Source organism: Mobula hypostoma, chromosome 7, assembly GCF_963921235.1.
Source record: "Mobula hypostoma chromosome 7, sMobHyp1.1, whole genome shotgun sequence".
In the NCBI taxonomy this organism is placed as follows: Eukaryota; Metazoa; Chordata; class Chondrichthyes; order Myliobatiformes; family Myliobatidae; genus Mobula; species Mobula hypostoma.
The window spans coordinates 163,466,531-163,484,912 of record NC_086103.1 but is presented as its reverse complement, the minus strand read 5'-3'; the positions used below and the strand labels follow the sequence as shown (position 1 = coordinate 163,484,912).

General features: G+C 43.3%; 1 protein-coding gene across 3 annotated transcripts; it reads right to left on the bottom strand.

The window, feature by feature from the left end:
- Positions 1-385: 385 nt before the first annotated feature.
- On the bottom strand, positions 386-18,290 carry LOC134349725 (inosine-uridine preferring nucleoside hydrolase-like). Of its 3 annotated transcripts, none has more exons than XM_063054486.1 (6): positions 17,357-18,290; positions 15,820-15,911; positions 12,707-12,886; positions 10,171-10,282; positions 6,297-6,433; positions 386-2,978 (listed from the first exon to the last, which is right to left on the bottom strand). In XM_063054486.1, the coding sequence occupies exons 2-6, from the start codon at positions 15,901-15,903 to the stop codon at positions 2,631-2,633; spliced, it is 861 nt and encodes a 286-aa protein (XP_062910556.1). In that variant the 5' UTR covers positions 15,904-15,911; positions 17,357-18,290; the 3' UTR covers positions 386-2,630. The 3 variants fall into 3 exon arrangements, with proteins under 3 accessions (XP_062910556.1, XP_062910555.1, XP_062910554.1); XM_063054485.1 differs by having other exon boundaries at positions 401-2,978; positions 6,297-6,391; positions 15,721-15,911; positions 17,357-18,289; XM_063054484.1 differs by having other exon boundaries at positions 424-2,978; positions 15,721-15,911; positions 17,357-18,288.
- Positions 18,291-18,382: the final 92 nt, after the last annotated feature.

Genomic DNA, 18,382 nt, shown 5'->3' with positions numbered 1-18,382 from the left:
GGCGGTGAAAAAGGCCAATGGTATGCTGGCATTTATAGCGAGAGGATTCGAGTACAGGAGCAGGGAGGTACTACTGCAGTTGTACAAGGCCTTGGTGAGACCACACCTGGAGTATTGTGTGCAGTTTTGGTCCCCTAATCTGAGGAAAGACATCTTTGCCATAGAGGGAGTACAAAGAAGGTTCACCAGATTGATTCCTGGGATGGCAGGTCTTTCATATGAAGAAAGACTGGATGAACTGGGCTTGTACTCGTTGGAATTTAGAAGATTGAGGGGGGATCTGATTGAAACGTATAAGATCCTAAAGGGATTGGACAGGCTAGATGCAGGAAGATTGTTCCCGATGTTGGGGAGGTCTAGAACGAGGGGTCACAGTTTGAGGATAGAGGGGAAGCCTTTTAGGACCGAGGTTAGGAAAAACTTCTTCACACAGAGAGTGGTGAATCTGTGGAATTCTCTGCCACAGCAAACTGTTGAGGCCAGTTCATTAGCTATGTTTAAAAGGAAGTTAGATATGGCCCTTGTGGCTACAGGGGTCAGGGGGTATGGAGGGAAGGCTGGGTTCTGAGTTGGATGATCAGCCATGATCATAATAAATGGCGGTGCAGGCTCGAAGGGCCGAATGGCCTACTCCTGCACCTATTTTCTATGTTTCTATGTTTCTATAATCAGTAGGATCTTTTTCTGTGCTGACCATCAGTCACCCATTCACTCTACTCCTACCTCCATTTCATGGATTTTACTGTTCTCTTTGCGCACTCATAAACCGCCTGGATTCTACCACTCAAGAGTAAAGATCACAGTTAAGCTTTATTTGTCACATGTTCATCAAAGCATCAAAACATACCGTTAAAAAAAAAGGCAGTTTATGTCAGCAACCAGCACAGTTCATGGATTGTGCTGGGGGCAGCCTGCAAGTGTCTCCATGCTTCTGGCACTGACGTAACATCCCCACAATTTACTAAGCCTAGCCAGTTCACCAGTGTGGGAGGAAATCCACAGGGTCAAGGACAGCTCGGGCAAACTCCTTACAGACAGCAGCAGGAACTGAAATCCGGAACAATTGTAGGTGCTGTTCGAACTGCTACAACTCTCAAACATACTGATGGAAATTTACAGTGACCAGCTAAACCACTAGCCCACACAACTTTGGGATGTGGAAGAAAGGCCACGCAGTCAGAGGGAGAAACATTGCAAACTTCACCCAGGCAGCCCTCAAGGTCAGGAATGAAGCTAGATCTCTGGTGCTATGGTGCAGTGGCTGGAATAGCTGCACTAGAAATCATTGGGAAAGTTAACAAGAAAGCTTTGAAGGCACCTTTGAATCTTTTGCTTTGTTTCCTTAACAATCTCTCTCTGAGATAGACATTTGGAGTAAGGTACCTGAGTGACATGCCGGGCCTGTTGACTGGTGTTAACTGAGTGTGACAAGGGATTTCAGGGCTGGGGATAGTCATCTGGAAGAGGATGTTGGAGGATTTTTCAAAGACATTACTTTGCATTCTAAATGTAGTCTACTCCTCTGACATATACAGGACTGCAGAAATGACTTCTGTTCTCAAATCGTCAAGTATAACAAGTTATTACTGGATCAGTGTGGTTTATTTGATCAGTAGGACTAGCTGAGTTTGGCAATTTGGCTGACACACAGGCTGGGCTGAAGAACTTGTTTCTAACCCCATGACGCTAATTCAAAATGAATGTCTCATGAGTTCAAGGGTGGATATGGAAGAAAAGGCTTGCTGACTCAAATGGAAGAGATGCAGGAAGAGTGCTTTAAGGATGGTAAAAGGAGATGAGGGAAGTGGATCAGATCCCTGAATAACCCAAGAGAGAGAAAAGTTACGATCTCAAGTTGTACACTTTAAGGTTGTAAATAAGGAAAAATATAAATAAAGTTGAAAGAGTACAGAGAAAACTTACAATGATGTTGCCAGATCTGGAGGACCAGAGTTATAAAGAAAGATTGAATAAGTTAGGACTTTATTCCTTATAACATAGAAGATTGAGAGGAGAGTTGATAGAGGTATACAAAATTATGAGGGAGGGATATAGACAGGGTAAATGCAAGCAGGCTTTTTCCACTGAGGTTGAGTGGGACTACAACTCGAGGTCATGGGTTAAGGGTGAAAGGTGAAAAGTTTAAGAGGAACATGAGGGGAAACTTCTTCACTGAGAGGGTCGTGAGAGTGTGGAATGAGCTGTCAGCACAAGTGGTGCACGCGAGCTCAATTTCAAAGTTTAAGCGATGGTAGGGCTATAGAGCACTATGGTCTCCGTGCAGGTCAATGTAAGTTGGCAGTTTAAATATTTTTGGCATGAGCTAGATGGGCCAAAGGGCCTGTTTCTGTGCTGTGCTTTTCTATGATAACAAAATTTTGATAATAAAATTTTCTTTGAACATTAGAACCTGACTAGAATGCTGAGCAAGGACAGAGTCAAATTTGGTGGTGGCACAACAGTCAATGGAAGAGGAGAAACAACTCGGTCAGGTTACAAAGAAATTGAGGTGGATTGGGACTTCCCAGTCCATTCAGGAGGAAACAAGAAAGGAAAGGGCAGAGAAGTGAAGTAAGCACTTTGCTAAGTCAGTAAGAGACTACGTTGCTAATATTGCTTTTAAAGGATGCTCATTTTGCAGCAGACATTAGAAGTTGCTTAAACTTCTCCACATCACATTTTGTTGTAATGAAAGCTTGATTTTGTTTTTTCATTAGGTTTCGTTTATCCAGGACCATCATCCCTCTGGTCAGTGACCCCTGTAACTCCACACTCACTCCAGCCTCGGTGTGTTCAGTAACAACACTCTCATCTATTGCTGTAGCCATTGCATAAGAATCACAGGTGACAAAGCCAGGTGAAAAATACATCACTCCCTTTTCCTGCAGGGCCTTGGCAATTTTTTCACTGTGTGCCGTTATCTTCTTCAGGAAGGAAGCCTTCTCCGTGCCTTGATTTACCCACTCCTGAAAAAATGCCTGGCAATCAACCGAGAAAACAATATCATTCCACCACAATCATTCAATGGGAATCAAAACCCAAAAATAAGGTGTCACAGGTTTCTTAAAAAACACGCAGGACACTGTAACATGTTGAAATCTTTCTTGAAGTGATGAGATGAATGTGCAACTGTGAAAAAGAAAAAAACACCAATGGTTTGGAAAATACAAACACACTAATGGGCAGGATCTTAGGGCAAAGATAGGATGAAAGCACACAGTCTATTTGTCAGGGTGGCAAATAACATCAAATGTAGAATCAGGTGTAGGCCATCTGGCCCATTGAGCCTGCTCTGCCATTCAATACAATCATGGCTGTTCTAGCCTAGGACTCAACTCCATCTACTTGCTTCCCCTCTCCACCCCCCCCCCCCCAATAACCCTCAATTCCCCTACTATGTAAAAATATATTTAACTCTGTCTTAAATATATTTGATGAGGTAGCCTCTACTGCTTTCTTGGGCAGGGATTCTAGATTCACTACTCTCTGGGAAGAACAGTTTCTCCTAATTTCTGTCTTAAATACCAAATCTTTAGGTTCTGTCCTCTGGCAGATTTCCTGCTTCCATGGTCTCTATCCCTTTTATAATTATATGTTTCTGTGAGATCCCTCTTATTCTTTTGAATTCCAGTGAGTATAGTCCCAGGCACCTCAATCCCTGACACGAACACCTAGGAGGCAATACTCAACCAGGAGCCCATTTGCAGCCACAGAAGATTTGGTACGTCACCAAAAACTCTCACAACTGCACTGTGGAGAGCATTCTAGCTGGCTGCATCACCACCTTATGTGGATGCTCCAACCCACGGATTGCCAAGGGGGCGGGCGACAGTTACTGGAAGTTTGAGAAATTAATGTTCATACCATCAGGTTGGAGGCTACCCAGACTGTCTATAAGGCGTTGCTCGTCAAACCTGGCAACCATTTCAGCCCTGGGAAAAAGCCTCTGACTATCCACACAATCAATGCCTCTCATCATCTTATACACCTCTATCAGGTCTCCTCTCATCCTCCGTCGCTCCAAGGAGAAAAGGCCGAGTTCACTCAACCTATTCTCATAAGGCATGCTCCCCAATCCAGGCAACATCCTTGTAAATCTCCTGTGCACCCATTCTCTGGTTTCCACATCCTTCCTGTAGTGAGGCGACCAGGACTGAGCACAGTACTCCAAGTGGGGTCTGACCAGGGTCCTATATAGCTGTAACATTGCCTCTCGGCTCCTAAATTCAATTCCACAATTGATGAAGGCCAATACGCCATACGCCTTCTTAACCACAGAGTCAACCTGCGCAGCTGCTTTGAGTGTCCCATGGACTTGGACTCCAATATCCCTCTGATCCTCCACACTGCCAAGAGTCTTACCATTAATACTATATTTTGCCATCATATTTGACCTACTAAAATGAACCACTTCACACTTATCTGGGTTGAATTCCATCTGCCACTTCTTAGCCCAGTTTTGCATCCCATCAATGTCCCGTTGTAATTTCTGACAGTCCTCCAGACTATCCACAACACCTCCAACCTTCGTGTCATCAGAAAACTTACTAACTCACTGGTCTATAATTTCCTGGGCTATCTCTACTCCCTTTCTTGAATAAAGGAACAACATCCGCAACCCTCCAATCCTCCGGAACCTCTCCCGTCTCCATTGATGATGCAAAGATCATCGCCAGAGGCTCAGCAATCTCCTTCCTCGCCTCCCACAGTAGCCTGGGGTACATCTCATCCGGTCCTGGTGACTTATCCAACTTGATGCTTTCCAAAAGCTCCAGCACATCCTCTTTCTTAATATCTAAATGCTCAAGCTTTTCAGTCTGCCGAAAGTCATCACTACAATCACCAAGCTCCTTTTCCACAGTGAATACTGAAGTAAAGTATTCATTAAGTACCTCTGCTATTTCCTCCAGTTCCATACATACTTTCCCACTGTCACACTTGATAGGTCCTTTTCTTTCACATCTTATCCTCTTGCTCTTCACAGACTTGTAGAATGCCTTGGGGTTTTCCTTAATCCTGCCCACCAAGGCCTTCTCACGGCCCCTTCTGGCTCTCCTAACTTCCTTCTTAAGCTCCTTCCTATTAGCCTTATAATCTGCTAGATCTCTAACATTACCTAGCTCTCTGAACCTTTTGTAAGCTTTTCTTTTCTTGTTGACCAGATCTACAGTTTGGGTTTCAACAGGCCTCAGTTTAGAACTAAAAATTAGACCCAAGTCCTTCAGATCTGAAGAAAGTAAATATTTTTATATGCTAGAAATTTGTAGCCTAAAAAGCAGGGAGCTTCAGCCTTTGCTGTGTCCAGTTAGCTCAGTCATGTTTCATATCATGTGGACAGAACTGAATTAGGATCTCAGATAGATCATCTGTCGCGCACCTCACTGGGTTGATTTAACTTATTAAAATTGATAATTAACTAATATTGGTCATGTTATATTTATATGCAAGGTTAATTAGTAATTTAGACTGCAATATTGATCCTGAGTTTCTGACTGCCTGCTACTTCTATATTCCCCTCCCACTTTGACCTATCTATGTCATGGTCTTGTACACCATCACATCAAAGCCCAGAACAGCACACACAAAATGCTAGAAGAACTCAGCAGGTCAGGCAGTGTCCATGGAACCGAACAAGCAGTCGACAGTTCAGGCCGAGACTTTTCTTCAGGACTCAATGCAAACCCAAGGAACAATACCTCATTATCTGCCAGGGCATCTTGCAGCCTTCCAGACTCAATATTAACATCTCCAACACCAGGTAATTCTCATTTCTTTCTGTCTGATTCAGAACTGACCATTTCTGCCAGTCACTCACCTGTGATCTTAGCTCAATTTTGCCTCTCTTTATTAGTTGGTCTGCTGGTCAGGTCCCACAGTCCAGCTACAGACAACACGTAACACAGGAAAAAAAATCAACTGTCTCTAAATACCACTTCAACCAATTTGGTCTCACCCTGGATATCCCCTTTTTATCCACACTATTCTTTCCCACTCTACTACTGAAAAATAACTTGTTTTAGCTCTTTTCTAGTCCTGACAAAAGACCTTGGAACTGAAATATTAAGTCTTTCTCTTTCAACAGATGTGGAGTGCTTCCAGATTTTTGGCTTTTATTTTGGGTTAATTTCAAATCTGAGATTGATAGCCATTGTTAATCAAAAGCATCAAGGTGAGTAACAAGCAAGTTATGCTGAATGGTAGAACGGGATTGAGGGTTAATCGGCCTACACCTGTTTAAACCCAGTGTGTGTTTGCTCCCATTTTGTTTCTGTTTGGATGCATTTTCAATGGCTTACCCAAGGCAGAGGATGGCGAAGGCAATATTCCCAAGTGATGATGTGGGTGGGACACATAAAATAATTCAAGACGATACAAGCTGCTTCGGGATCAGCTGCAAAGTTAAATTCAGCACACATTGTCACATTCCCTCTGCCTGAAAAAGAAATTCAATCTATCACATCTTTAAAGATCCTTTGACCCAAACACTTACAGCAGTCTGGTGGAAGTATATCTTTATCACTTACTGGAAGATATAGATCACCTCCTCAATTCAGATGTGTCTTTGCTTTAAATGATTAGAAGAATACTCTCATTGGGCTGCTCAGCACAACCCTCGCCAATTTGATGCAAACAATGTGCTTCACTGTATGTTTTGACGTAAATACTTTTTAAAGATTAGCTTTGTCACATGGACATCAAAACATACAGAGAAATGTGTCATTTGCATCAAATCAAATCCAACGAAGATAGTGCTCACAGCATTCACAACGTTCCACCATCAACAAAACCTGCACACAACTTATTAACCCTAAGTCTTTAGAATGTGCGACGACCTAAACATCCAGAGGAAATCCACGTAGTCACAAGGAGAACATATAAACTCCTTTTAGACGGCGATGAGAAATGAACCACGGTCTCACTTGCTATAATAGTGTCACGTTATCCACTACGCTCCATGTACACATGACAAATACAGCTAATCTTTTAAATCTTTAAGTATTCCTGAATTTACTTACATGAAGCAAGCACTGTGTAAGGATTTACTGTCACTGAGTTCAGTTTAATTTTCATCTTGTGTTGACAAACTCATCCAGTGTTGATTATGACCAACGAAAATTCTGATGTCATACAGATTTTGAATTTGAAGCTAAAGGACTCAACTCAGAGGCAAAAACAGACAGTCAGAACTTCTACAAATATATTAAATGGAAGACAGTAGGTAAATATTGGGATTGGGAAATTAATAATAGGGAACAGAAAAATGGCAGGCATTCTAAATCATTATTTTGGATTGGTTGTCATAGTAGAAGGCACCAAAAAGTTCTAACAATAATAGATAATCAAGGGGCAACAGGGAAGGAGAAATTTTAAATAATCTTTATCATAAGAGGAAAAGTACTGACAAAGTAAAGGGTTAAGCAGGAGTTAGAACATAGAAATCTACAGCACATTACAGGCCCTTCAGCCCACAATGTTGTGCTGACCACGTAATTTACTCTAGAAACTGCCTAGAATTTCCCTACCGCATAGCCCTAAATTCCACGTACCTATCTAAGAGTCTCTTAAAAGACCCTATTGTATCCGCCTGTCGCTGCAGTGCATTTCATGCACCCACCACTCTCTGTGTGAAAAACTTACCTCTGGCATCCCCTCTGTACCTACTTCCAAGCACTTTAAAACTATGTTAGCTATTTCAGCCCTGGGAAAAAGCCTCTGGTTATCCATACGATCAATGTTTCTCATCATCTTATACACCTCTGTCAAGTCCCCTCTCATCATCTGTCGCTCCAAGGAGAAAAGGCTGAGTTCAATCAACTTATTTTCGTAAGGCATGCTCTCCAATCCAGGCAACATCCTTGTAAATCTCCTCTGTACTCTTTCTTATCCACAAATCTTTTGAGTTCCCTACCATTCTTATGCCATGGACCCTACTATTAACCGAAGAGGTCCATGGATCCCAGGTTAGGAACACCTGGTCTAAAGACTGGTAGATCCCCTGGACTTGATGGCCGGCATGCTATGAACTTTAAGTGGCTGCAAACATAATAGATTAACCTGGTGGTATGAACATCAATTTCTCTAACTCCCTGTAATTCAATTGCCCTCCTCCTTTTTCTCATTCCCCTTTCTGGTTGCCCCCTTACCCCTTCTCTTCTCCTCACTGGGCCATCAACTCCCTCTGGTTCCCCTCTTCCTTTTCTTAGTCCATTTCTTTCCTCTTCTTCAGCCTTTTACCCCTTCAACCTATTCCCTCCCAGCTTCTTACTTTAGCCTTTCACCCCCCCACCCCCCTTTCCACTCACCTAGTCTCACCTGTCACCTGCCAGCTTGTACTCTTCTCCTCCACTTCCTTCTTATACTGGCTTCTGCCCCCTTTCTTTCCAGTCCTGAGAAAGGGTTTTGCTCGATATATTAACTGTTTATTCCCCACCATGGATGCTGCCTGATTTGCTGTGTTCCTCCCGTACTTTGTGTGTGTTGCTCAAGATCCTGTTGGTAGAAAGCGGGGTGGAGGGGGAGGGATGTTAAAACGGGGTAAAAGTTAAGATGTTTCTGATATGGGAGAATGTCAAATGAGGGAATATATGTAGGAGCTGGTCATTTAAAACTGAGGTGCACAGGAACTTCATCTTAGAGGGTGGTAAATCTGTGAAATAGTTTCTTGACACTCAGTCAGTGGAGATATTTAAAAAGGAAGTAGATAAACCTTAGAAAGATCATGGAATTGAAGTCTTAGGTACCTGGTGCCTGGGGCAGATCAGCCATGATCTTATAGAATGGTGGGGTAGGTTTGAAGGGCTGAGTGGCCTACTGCTGCTCCTCTTTCCTGCCTTTCCCCCTCTCACATGCCTGCCCTTTCTGGATTCTGCTGCCTCTTAAAACTTTCTTCTGATTCTTCCAGGTCTGAAATAATATCACCAGTTTACAAAGTTAATCTATTTCTCTCTCCTTGGACCGAACATAGAATGTAGAACATATAACAGTACAGCACGGTACAGGCCTTTTGGCCCCCAGTGTTATGCTGATCCTTTAACCTACTGCAAGATCAATCTAATCCTCCCCACCCCCCACATTTTTCTGTCATCCGTATGCCTATCAAAAAACCTCTTAAATGTCCGTATGTATTCACTTCTACTGCCATCCCTGGCATCAGATTTCACTCACCCATCATTCTCTGTATGATATCCCCCTATACTTTCTTTAAGTTACCTTAAAATTATGTCCTCTCACATTAGGCATTTCCGCCATGGGAAAGTCGCTGGCTGTCCACTCAACCTATGCTTCTTATCATCTTATACACCTCTATCAAGTCATCTCTCATTCTCCTTCGGTTCAAAGAGAAAAGCCCTAGCTCACTCAACTTATCCTCATAAGACACACTCTCTTATCCAGACATCATCCTGCTAAATCTCCTCTGCACTCTCTCTAAAGTTTCCACATTCTTCCTAAAATGAGGCAGACAGAACTGAACACAATACTCCAAGCATGGTCCAACCAAAGTTTTATAGAGCTGCAATATTACCTCAGGGTTCTTAAAGTCAACCCCCCGACTACTGAAGGCCTGCAAGCCATACCCCTTCTTAATCATCCTATCAACTTGTGTGGCAACTCTTGAGAGATCTATGCACATAGACTCCAAAGTTCCTCTGTTCCTCCATTATGTTACGAATCCTGCCACTTGCCCGACACTCTTTCAAATTTGAACTTCCAAAATGAATCATTTCACACTTTTCCAGGTTGAAATCCATCAGCCCAGATCCGCGTCCTATCAAAGTCTCATTGTAACCTGTAACAACTCAAGCTGGGCATTCTTCCTGCATATTCAATTTTTAATTCAAGTTCCCAGCATCAGTAGTTGTTTTTATGATATAGGAACAGAATTGTCACATGGCAAGATTAGGGCATTAAGTCGATGAAGACCAATATGATTTTCAAAGGCCAACAAATCTGGGCAAAGTCACATGATCACAAGGATGAAGAAATTACTGGGTTTGACGACCAGTTACACCCGTCAGCTTACAGTGATTTGTAAGACAACGCGCCTAGGCTAAAAGGAAATAAATACCCTTGTCTGGTTATCATCTAAAACATATGAATTTCAGATAACATCTGGTCAGATTCAGCCTGCCACAGTGAAATAGAATGCTGTATACAAAATGTAAAGCATACTTTCCATATTTCCCCCCATGATGTACAAATGTTTTAACTTCGATGGGAACATGGGATCCATTTTAGAAGCCAGGGCAACATTTGTCAGGGGTCCAGTTGCCACAAGAGAGACCTGCAGGTTAATAAATAGGCACTTAGTTCAGACAATGAGATGTTATTGCAAGCTTATAAAATTGTCCAATATAACAGTTATTTTCCTTCTCTCATTTAGGTATACATTAAGAATTGGTTTGATACTCAGGAGCTTAAACTGCAGTCTGACATTCTAACATCTTGCTCTTTATAAATATGATCCTTACTACATTAACAGTTAATACCATGCAAAATCTAAATCTAAATTGAATCCCTTCATTTGGACATGTTGATGTTTTGGGTCAAGACACTTCAGTCCAGATGCAGAGTCTCTACAGTTCTCCTACCAGGTTTCACCTTCTTCAGCTCTGTCACTTTCACCTATCACCTCCCAGTTTATTACACTATTTGTGAACACGGCGCAGCACATCACACAAACCAATCGTCCGTCTATGGACTCACTTTACACCGCATGCTGTTGAGCAGTGCTGCCAGGATAATCAAGGACACGACCCACCCAGCCAACAGACTTTTCGTCCCTTTTCCCTCGGAGAGAAGGCTCAGGAGCTTGAAGACTTGTACGGCCAGATTTGGGAACAGCTTCTTTCCAACTGTGATAAGACTGCTGAACGGATCCTGACCCGGATCTGGGCCGTACCCTCCAAATATACGGACCTGCCTCTCAGTTTTTTTGCACTACCTTACTTTCCATTTTTCTATTTATTATTTATAATTTAAATTTTTAATATTTACTAATTTTTACTATTTTTAATATTTAATATTTGTAATCCAGGGAGTGGGAAGCGCAGAATCAAATATCGCTGTGATGATTGTACATTCTAGTACCAATTGTTTGGCGACAATAAAGTATAAAGTATTCCCACTTCCCCCCCCCCCCACCTCACCTAGATCAATTTCTTACCTGCCAGCTCTTGATCAAACTCTTCCCTCCACTTTTTATTACTGGCTATTTCCCCTTTTCCTTTCCTGTCCTGGTGAAGGGCCCTGACTCGAAGCATCGATTGTCCATTTCATCCCACAGATGCTGCCTGACCTGTTGAGTTCCTCCAGTTTGTTTTATTTGCTGTTCTTTGGAGTTTAGAAGAATAAGAGATGGTCTCACTGAAAGGTACAAAATTCTTGGATGGCTCAGCAGGGAAGAGCTAGGGAGTATGTTTCCCCAGGCTTATGAAATTGGCACTAGGGCTCATGGTCTCAAAGTAAGAGGTAGGCCCCTTTAAGACTGAGGTAAACTTTTAAATGCAGCTCGGCATAAAAACAAGCAAAACCAATACAGACAGAGGTATACAAAATATGCATAACAGACTTGTTGGCTTAAAAAAAGGCTATTAATTCTCCCAGTGTTTGAGTTCCAGCATTCATAGAGAAATTGAGGGCAACAAAAACTGCAAAATTAGTAGGCGAGGTGGAATTACGATGGCACTCAATGGTGACTCCTTCATGTTCATCTATGAAAACATCTTAATTTCTACCTTTAATCTCTGCTTTTCCTTTTCAGTGTTGGTGAGGCTCTGTTGAAGACCCTGACCTGGGGTTACACTCAAGACTTCAGTTCTTCGCGGCAGTGGGACCTGCTCCCGGGGGCTCATGACTAGTATCCCAAGGACGCAGCCTAGAGACAATTGCGCCTTGGGGGTTCTGAGGTTTCACAGCCTGTGGACAGGCTGGTTCTAAGCCGACTGAGGCTTCGCGGGGGAAAACGGAACATCAGCTGTTGGGGGTCCTGTACTTTGTGAATCACACGCTCTCTCGTTGGTGGAGGAGAGATAGTTGCCAATTTTCCAGGCGGAAACCTCGGAAAAAACAGCACCGCCAATAGAATTGTAACACCGTAAGTCAGTGAGTTGTTTTGTTATGTCTCCCCTCTCACTATGAAAGGGAACAGACTTTTTTCTTTTTATTAGAGACAGAGAGAAAGTCTGTGGCAGGTCGAATTGTCAGGTGAACTATTAGCTTCTGTTGTATTGCAGATCATGGACTTTACTGGGGGCTTTGCTATTGCTGACTTCGTAGGTGGAGAGCACAGATGCTTTTTTGAACATGTGGGTGGGTGGGGGGGGAGTCATTGCTTTGCAGCTGCTTGTTCGTGAGAGGGGGAGTGGGGGTGCTTTGGGGTTCTAATACTTTAGCTATCACTAATTCTTTGGTGCACCCTTCTGTTTTTGTGGATGTCCGCAAAGAACAAGAATTTCAGAATGTATATTGCATACATTTCTCTGATATTAAATGGACCTATTGAACTACTGAATTAAAAATACAAATTTGGCATGCTGTAAACCAGGGGTTCCCAACCATTTTTATGCCATGGACCCTTACCATTAACAGAGATTGGGAACCCGATCTAAATGAATGGTGGAAAAGGATATAGAGATTAAACAGAATGGGGTAGAGGGGCTGAATGGCTTGGTCTTGTCTCTAAGTGCCAGTGGTTGCAATTTCACACCTGGCCAGCATATGTGGTTGCAATCCGCATCATGGCATTAACCGCATGTTCGGCTTGTATATTCTCCAGCCCTGGAGCGTCGGGGTCAGGAACGTCACCCAGACCATCCTTGCCGTGGTAATTATCCGCAACGGACCCATCTTTAATGAGAGGGGAAACGGCACCTCGGTACACGGGAATCTGTGTGAATGAGAGAAGAAACTTAAGAGCTGATCAGCCACTATGATATCTAACTGGGAGGTCATCAAGGCTGAACTTTACTGAGGGTCAATCGCAATCCACCTCCCTCCAGCCAGGAATTTCTGGTCTTATCATAAATCCTTGCTACAGAGTCACTTTCACAGAAACAGAAAGTGTTTTATTGGCCTGATGGTGGAATAGGTATCTGCCGTTCCAGTGACTTTTGAGTGAGGGCTTATAAACAATTTCTCTCTCCTCCTGTTTGTAATGCCCAGTGATCGTCACTAAACTCCACCTAGACCAGTTTATGAAGGTTACAGAAGAAAGAGAAAACCGATGAGATTTCCAAAACAGAAAATGTCAAGAATTTCAGCAGGACACACAAGAAGCTGCAAAGGGCAGTATACACAGTCCAGTCCATCGTGGGCTATGCCCTCCCCAACGAAGAGAGCATCTACAGGAGGTGGCATCTAGCAACAGCCAATGTGTTAATGTTACAGTTCAATAAAACTCTGGTTTGACCACACTTGGACAATTTTGTTCAGTTTTTATTACCTCATTATAGGAAGGATGTGGAAGCTTTAGAGAGAGTGCACAGGAGATTTATTAGGATGCTGCCAGGGTCAGAGATTATGTCCTTCAAGGAAAGATTGAGTGAGCTCGGGCTTTGGAACGAAGAAGGATGAAAGGTGTCTTGATGGAGGTGTACATGATAAGAGGCAATAACGGAGTAGACAGCCAGCACCTTTTCCCCAGGGCAGCGATGGCTAATTTAAGAATGCATAATTTTAAGGTGATTGGAGGCAAGTACTGCATAGGGAGGACATCAGAGGTAGGTCTACTGCCAGGTGGTGTCCTCAATGTATAAACTTTGTTTCTGCCTCTATGTGAGAGTCTGTCATTCCACTGCAACTGGGTTCAGTCATTTGTCAGCGCACTCTGTGACATCCGGTGACATGAAGAACGTGCAGATTCTGCACCGTCTGCTCCAGAGGGAAGGGTTCAACCCCAGCTGCTGCTCACGGGTCTATGTGTTATGTGGTTACATCAGTTGCTAAGAAATGCTTTGGCAATTCTCAACCACCATCAGAATCAGAATCACTTTATTGTCGGTTTATGAAACATACCAGAATTGATTGTGGTTTGGTGCCAAGCATAAAACACAGGGCAATACCACAACTGACAACACAACAGCAACCAACAATTTACAGGACAACAGTGCAAACAGCCGTGAGCAATCAACAGTTAGCAGAATGGTTATATGTGCAATAATCAATAATCAAACTTAAATAAATGTGAACACGTGAACAGACTAAATAATTATCAACAGAACAAGGTCAGGAAAGACTATTTTATGTGCACTGCATCCACTGTAAGACTCTTGAATGTGAATGGACCTCATAAGATAAAGATGAACTCTTAATCCCCCAATCCACCTCATAATGGCCTTGCACCTTACGTGCAACTTCACTGCACTCCCTCTGCAACTGTAACACTAAATTCTGCATTCTGTTACTGTTTTCTTTTTGCACTGCCCCAGTGCACATAAGTGTGGAACGATCTGTTCCTACAGCATGCAAACGAAGCGTTTCACTGTATCTTGGTTCATGCGACAATAGTAAATCAGTTACCTATTATAAACCACACCACACAGAAAGGTACCTGACCTTACAGACCCAGGGTTCCCTTCCAAACTGAAGAAATTGTGGCAACACCAAGCAGAATTCTAATAAGGTCAAAATAATGTTTAAAGCAAGCCACAGTTATGGAGAAAAAAGTTACTAATTAGAAAAGAAAGTGGAAGGTAAAGGTGCATGTGGTGGATGATTAGTGTTCTAGTTATGCTTTCCAGGTGTGGCGCGCATGCCCAAGATAACGTGCAAAACAACGTGCGGATAAGTGGCATGCAGAGCCAGTCCTCGATCTTTAAACTCACCCATAATTTTTTTTGAAAGACACGCAAGAGCTAACTTTACTTCAAAGGAAGCAGAAAGTTATATTTCACAACCCGAGAGCAGTGAAGTTTCCAGAAGGTGCGTCTCACGCCAACTCGGCACCAGAAGGCTGCAAAAATACTGTCGTTGAATGATAGCGTTTTGAAATTCCCCCAGACCTGGGGTTACACATCAGTAGTTGGATAGTAAATGGCTATAACAACAATTGCTATCTAGAAATAATATTAAAAGATTGATATTTTGAACAGTTTTTCCAAAATGCTTCATATTGTGTCTTCACAACTACATGGGAGATTGGCTTTAACTGGTGTATTTACTTTGCAACAACAGAGAGCAATGTGCAGGTGTAGACAATGGATCAATACATGGTGTGGGGGGAGGAGGGTCATTGATCTAAAAGGAATAGATACATGAATACATGTAAAGAAGCAACAGGACTCATCTTCTTTTCCTTTAAAAGGAAATAATTCCTTCATTAATCAATGATCATTTCTGCTCAAGGTTACCATGGCACGCCGGAGAATTTTTGTTTAAAAATTACTGTCAATTTGGGCAAACGCCATCGGAAGGGTTCTCGCCCCTCTGCTATTTTTTTTCAGTTTATATAAAATCCACACAAAGAAATCTCCACGAAGAATCTAAATCAAGAGAAAGCCCACAGATGCTGGGGATCCGAGCAACAGACACAAAATGCTGGAGGAGCTCAGCAGGCCAGGCAGAAACAAGTACAGTCGTTTTGGGACCAAAGGACAAAGGATCTCAGCCCGAAACGTCGACTGTACTTTATTCCATGGATGCTGCCTGGTCTACTGAGTTCCTCCAGCGTTTTGTGTGTGTTGCGAGGAATCTATCCCGCTTCCTACTGGTTTCGTCACTTACCTCTGACCTGCAGCAAATTTTAAGCACCCGGAGCACGTTCCTGCACACATTGTCAACTGTCGTGTTTCCATAACAACATGTTACACCCAGGATTTCTACCTGAGGAGCTGCGAGAGCCATCATTATTGCGTGGGCGTCATCCACGCCACAGTCGACGTCTAGGAGCAGCAGCTTCTTTGCCATCTTTGAATCTGAGCAGACAAAACACAGCGGTCGCGTCACAGCATTTGACGAGCCGCCGAAGTCCCGTGGTTACTGCTCCAGGCGACATAGTATGCACGCTTACTGCAACTGTCCAAATTTCTCGGTAAGGGTTGAAATCAATCTAGTATCCATCACTTCTGCTGGCAGCTCTTTCCACACTCACACCACCCTCTGAGCAGGGCTGCCAGATTGAAATTTTAATTTAAAGCCAAACAATACTAAGGGAAAAAGCCAAATGATTCCTCTGACACCAACCAGATTAGGAAAAAGCCAGCTTTCTGGAATTTGCCACCAAAAATGCCAATCTGGTAACCCTGCGTCTGAGTGAAGAAGCTCCCCCTCATGACCCCCTTAAACTATTCACCTTTCACCCTTAACCCATAACCTGTAGTTCTCGTCTCACCAACTTCAGTGGAAACCCTCATAAGTTTGTACATCCCAAACCCTCATTCTCCTACACTCCAGAGAATACAGTCCTAAACTCTTCAACCTTTCCTTGTAACTCAGGGCCTCAAGTCTGGGAAACATCCTTGTAAATTTTCTCTGCATTCTTTCAATCTTACTGATAACTTTCCTGTAGGTAAGTGACCAGAACTGCACACAGTACTCCAAATTAGGCCTCCCCAAGGGTTGATACCTGGAGCCAGAGGAGGGAGCAGAGGCAGATACAATCACTACCTTTAAGAGGCAGTAACAAACAAGATGTTGGAGGAATTCTGTGGGTCAGGCAGCATCTCTGAAGTGAAACAGATAGTTGACATTCCCAGTATCAGACTGCTGTAACTGTTGAGACTAATCAAGAGTGGTGCCAAGAAAACAACCTCTCCTTCAATGTCACAAAAACAAAGGAACTGGTTGTGGATTACAGGGGGAAGGGAGATAGGCTAGCCCCTATTGACATCAATTGATCTGAGGTTGAGAGGGTGAACAGCTTTAAGTTCTTTGGCATATGTCACAAAAACTGTGGGTCAACTGTCTTAAGAAAAATAACAAGATGGCTTGATTCACAAAAATAGATTGAGGTGCTTTTATTTACAAAAATAGTGGGAAAACAAAAACCTGGACGTCCACATCAAAACAAGAAAAAAATTGAAAAAAAAATACAATATATATACAGCATGCAATTGTCACCTGTCTAGTTAACAGCCAACCTCAGACTAAACACAAAAAAAACCCCCCAAAGCCTTGGTTACCCGAGGCCTATAACTGCTAAGCCCCTCCCCTAGACCAGCCAAAAGCTAATTAACTCAATTATCTTCCATTTCACACAATCTGAAACTCTACAGCCAGTTCTCACAATAAACACATATACCTCATTATAGAATTCACCATTTCCCAATAAAATAACTTAAATAAACCCCAAAACTTTACCACAAGATGAGTAATTAGGTAACTTAACCCTTGACCCAGTTATCCTCCACCATCAGCATACCTGTGCAGGTTGCTGCTGCCTCCAGATGAGACAGCTCTGTTTCAGACCCAGTGTCTGTTACTGCTGGGGATGAGTGTTTTACTGAGTGCGCTATGTGCTGTCCGTAATCAGTGACGGGCTTTCGTCACAGCATACACATCACCGAGGATCTCACGTGGTCGGTATATACCTGCACAACAGCGCCTCTTTCACCTCAGACGGTTGAAGAAGTTTGGTGTGGGCCCCCCAGATTCTAAGAACCTTCTACAGGGGCACAATTGAGAGCATCCTGACCGGCTGCATCACTGCCTGGTATGGGAACTGTACTTCCCTCAATTGAAGGACTCCGCAGAGAGTGGTGTGGACCGACCAGCGCATCTGTAGTTGTGAACCTACCACTATTCAGGTCATTTACAAAGACAGGTGTGTAAAATGGGCCCAGAGGATCATTGGGGACCCGAGTCACCCCAACCACAAACTGTTCCCGCTGCTACCATCCGGGAAACGGTACCGTGGGGGGGGGGGGGTCACGAGATGACCTGGGATTGAGACGTATGAATCCAGCTCTCCCGTAAAAAATCAGCAAAGTACCGTTTAAACAAAGCAAAGTTAATAAATACTTTCCGGAAACTACTTATAAACTTCTCAAGACTATTTTACGATATGCCTCGTAAATCGCAACAGAAGAAGTCTGCTGTTGTGAAGTCGCCGCGAGACGGAAAGGAAAAAAAGGCCCACTGCAGCGATGGATCCTCGGACTCAGGTTGCATCTCCTTCGGAGGAGACACGTTTTATCTCTGGCGTAGAAGAACGGTCCGCTACGAAGAAGTTGGCGGAATTGCGCATGCGCAAATCGATAAACAACAGGAATTCTGCAGATGCTGGAAATTCAAGCAACACACATCAAAGTTGCTGGTGAACGCAGCAGGCCAGGCAGCATCTCTAGGAAGAGGTGCAGTCGACGTTTCAGGCCGAGACCCTTCGTCAGGACTAACTGAAGGAAGAGTGAGTAAGAGATTTGAAAGTGGGAGGGGGAGGGGGAGATCC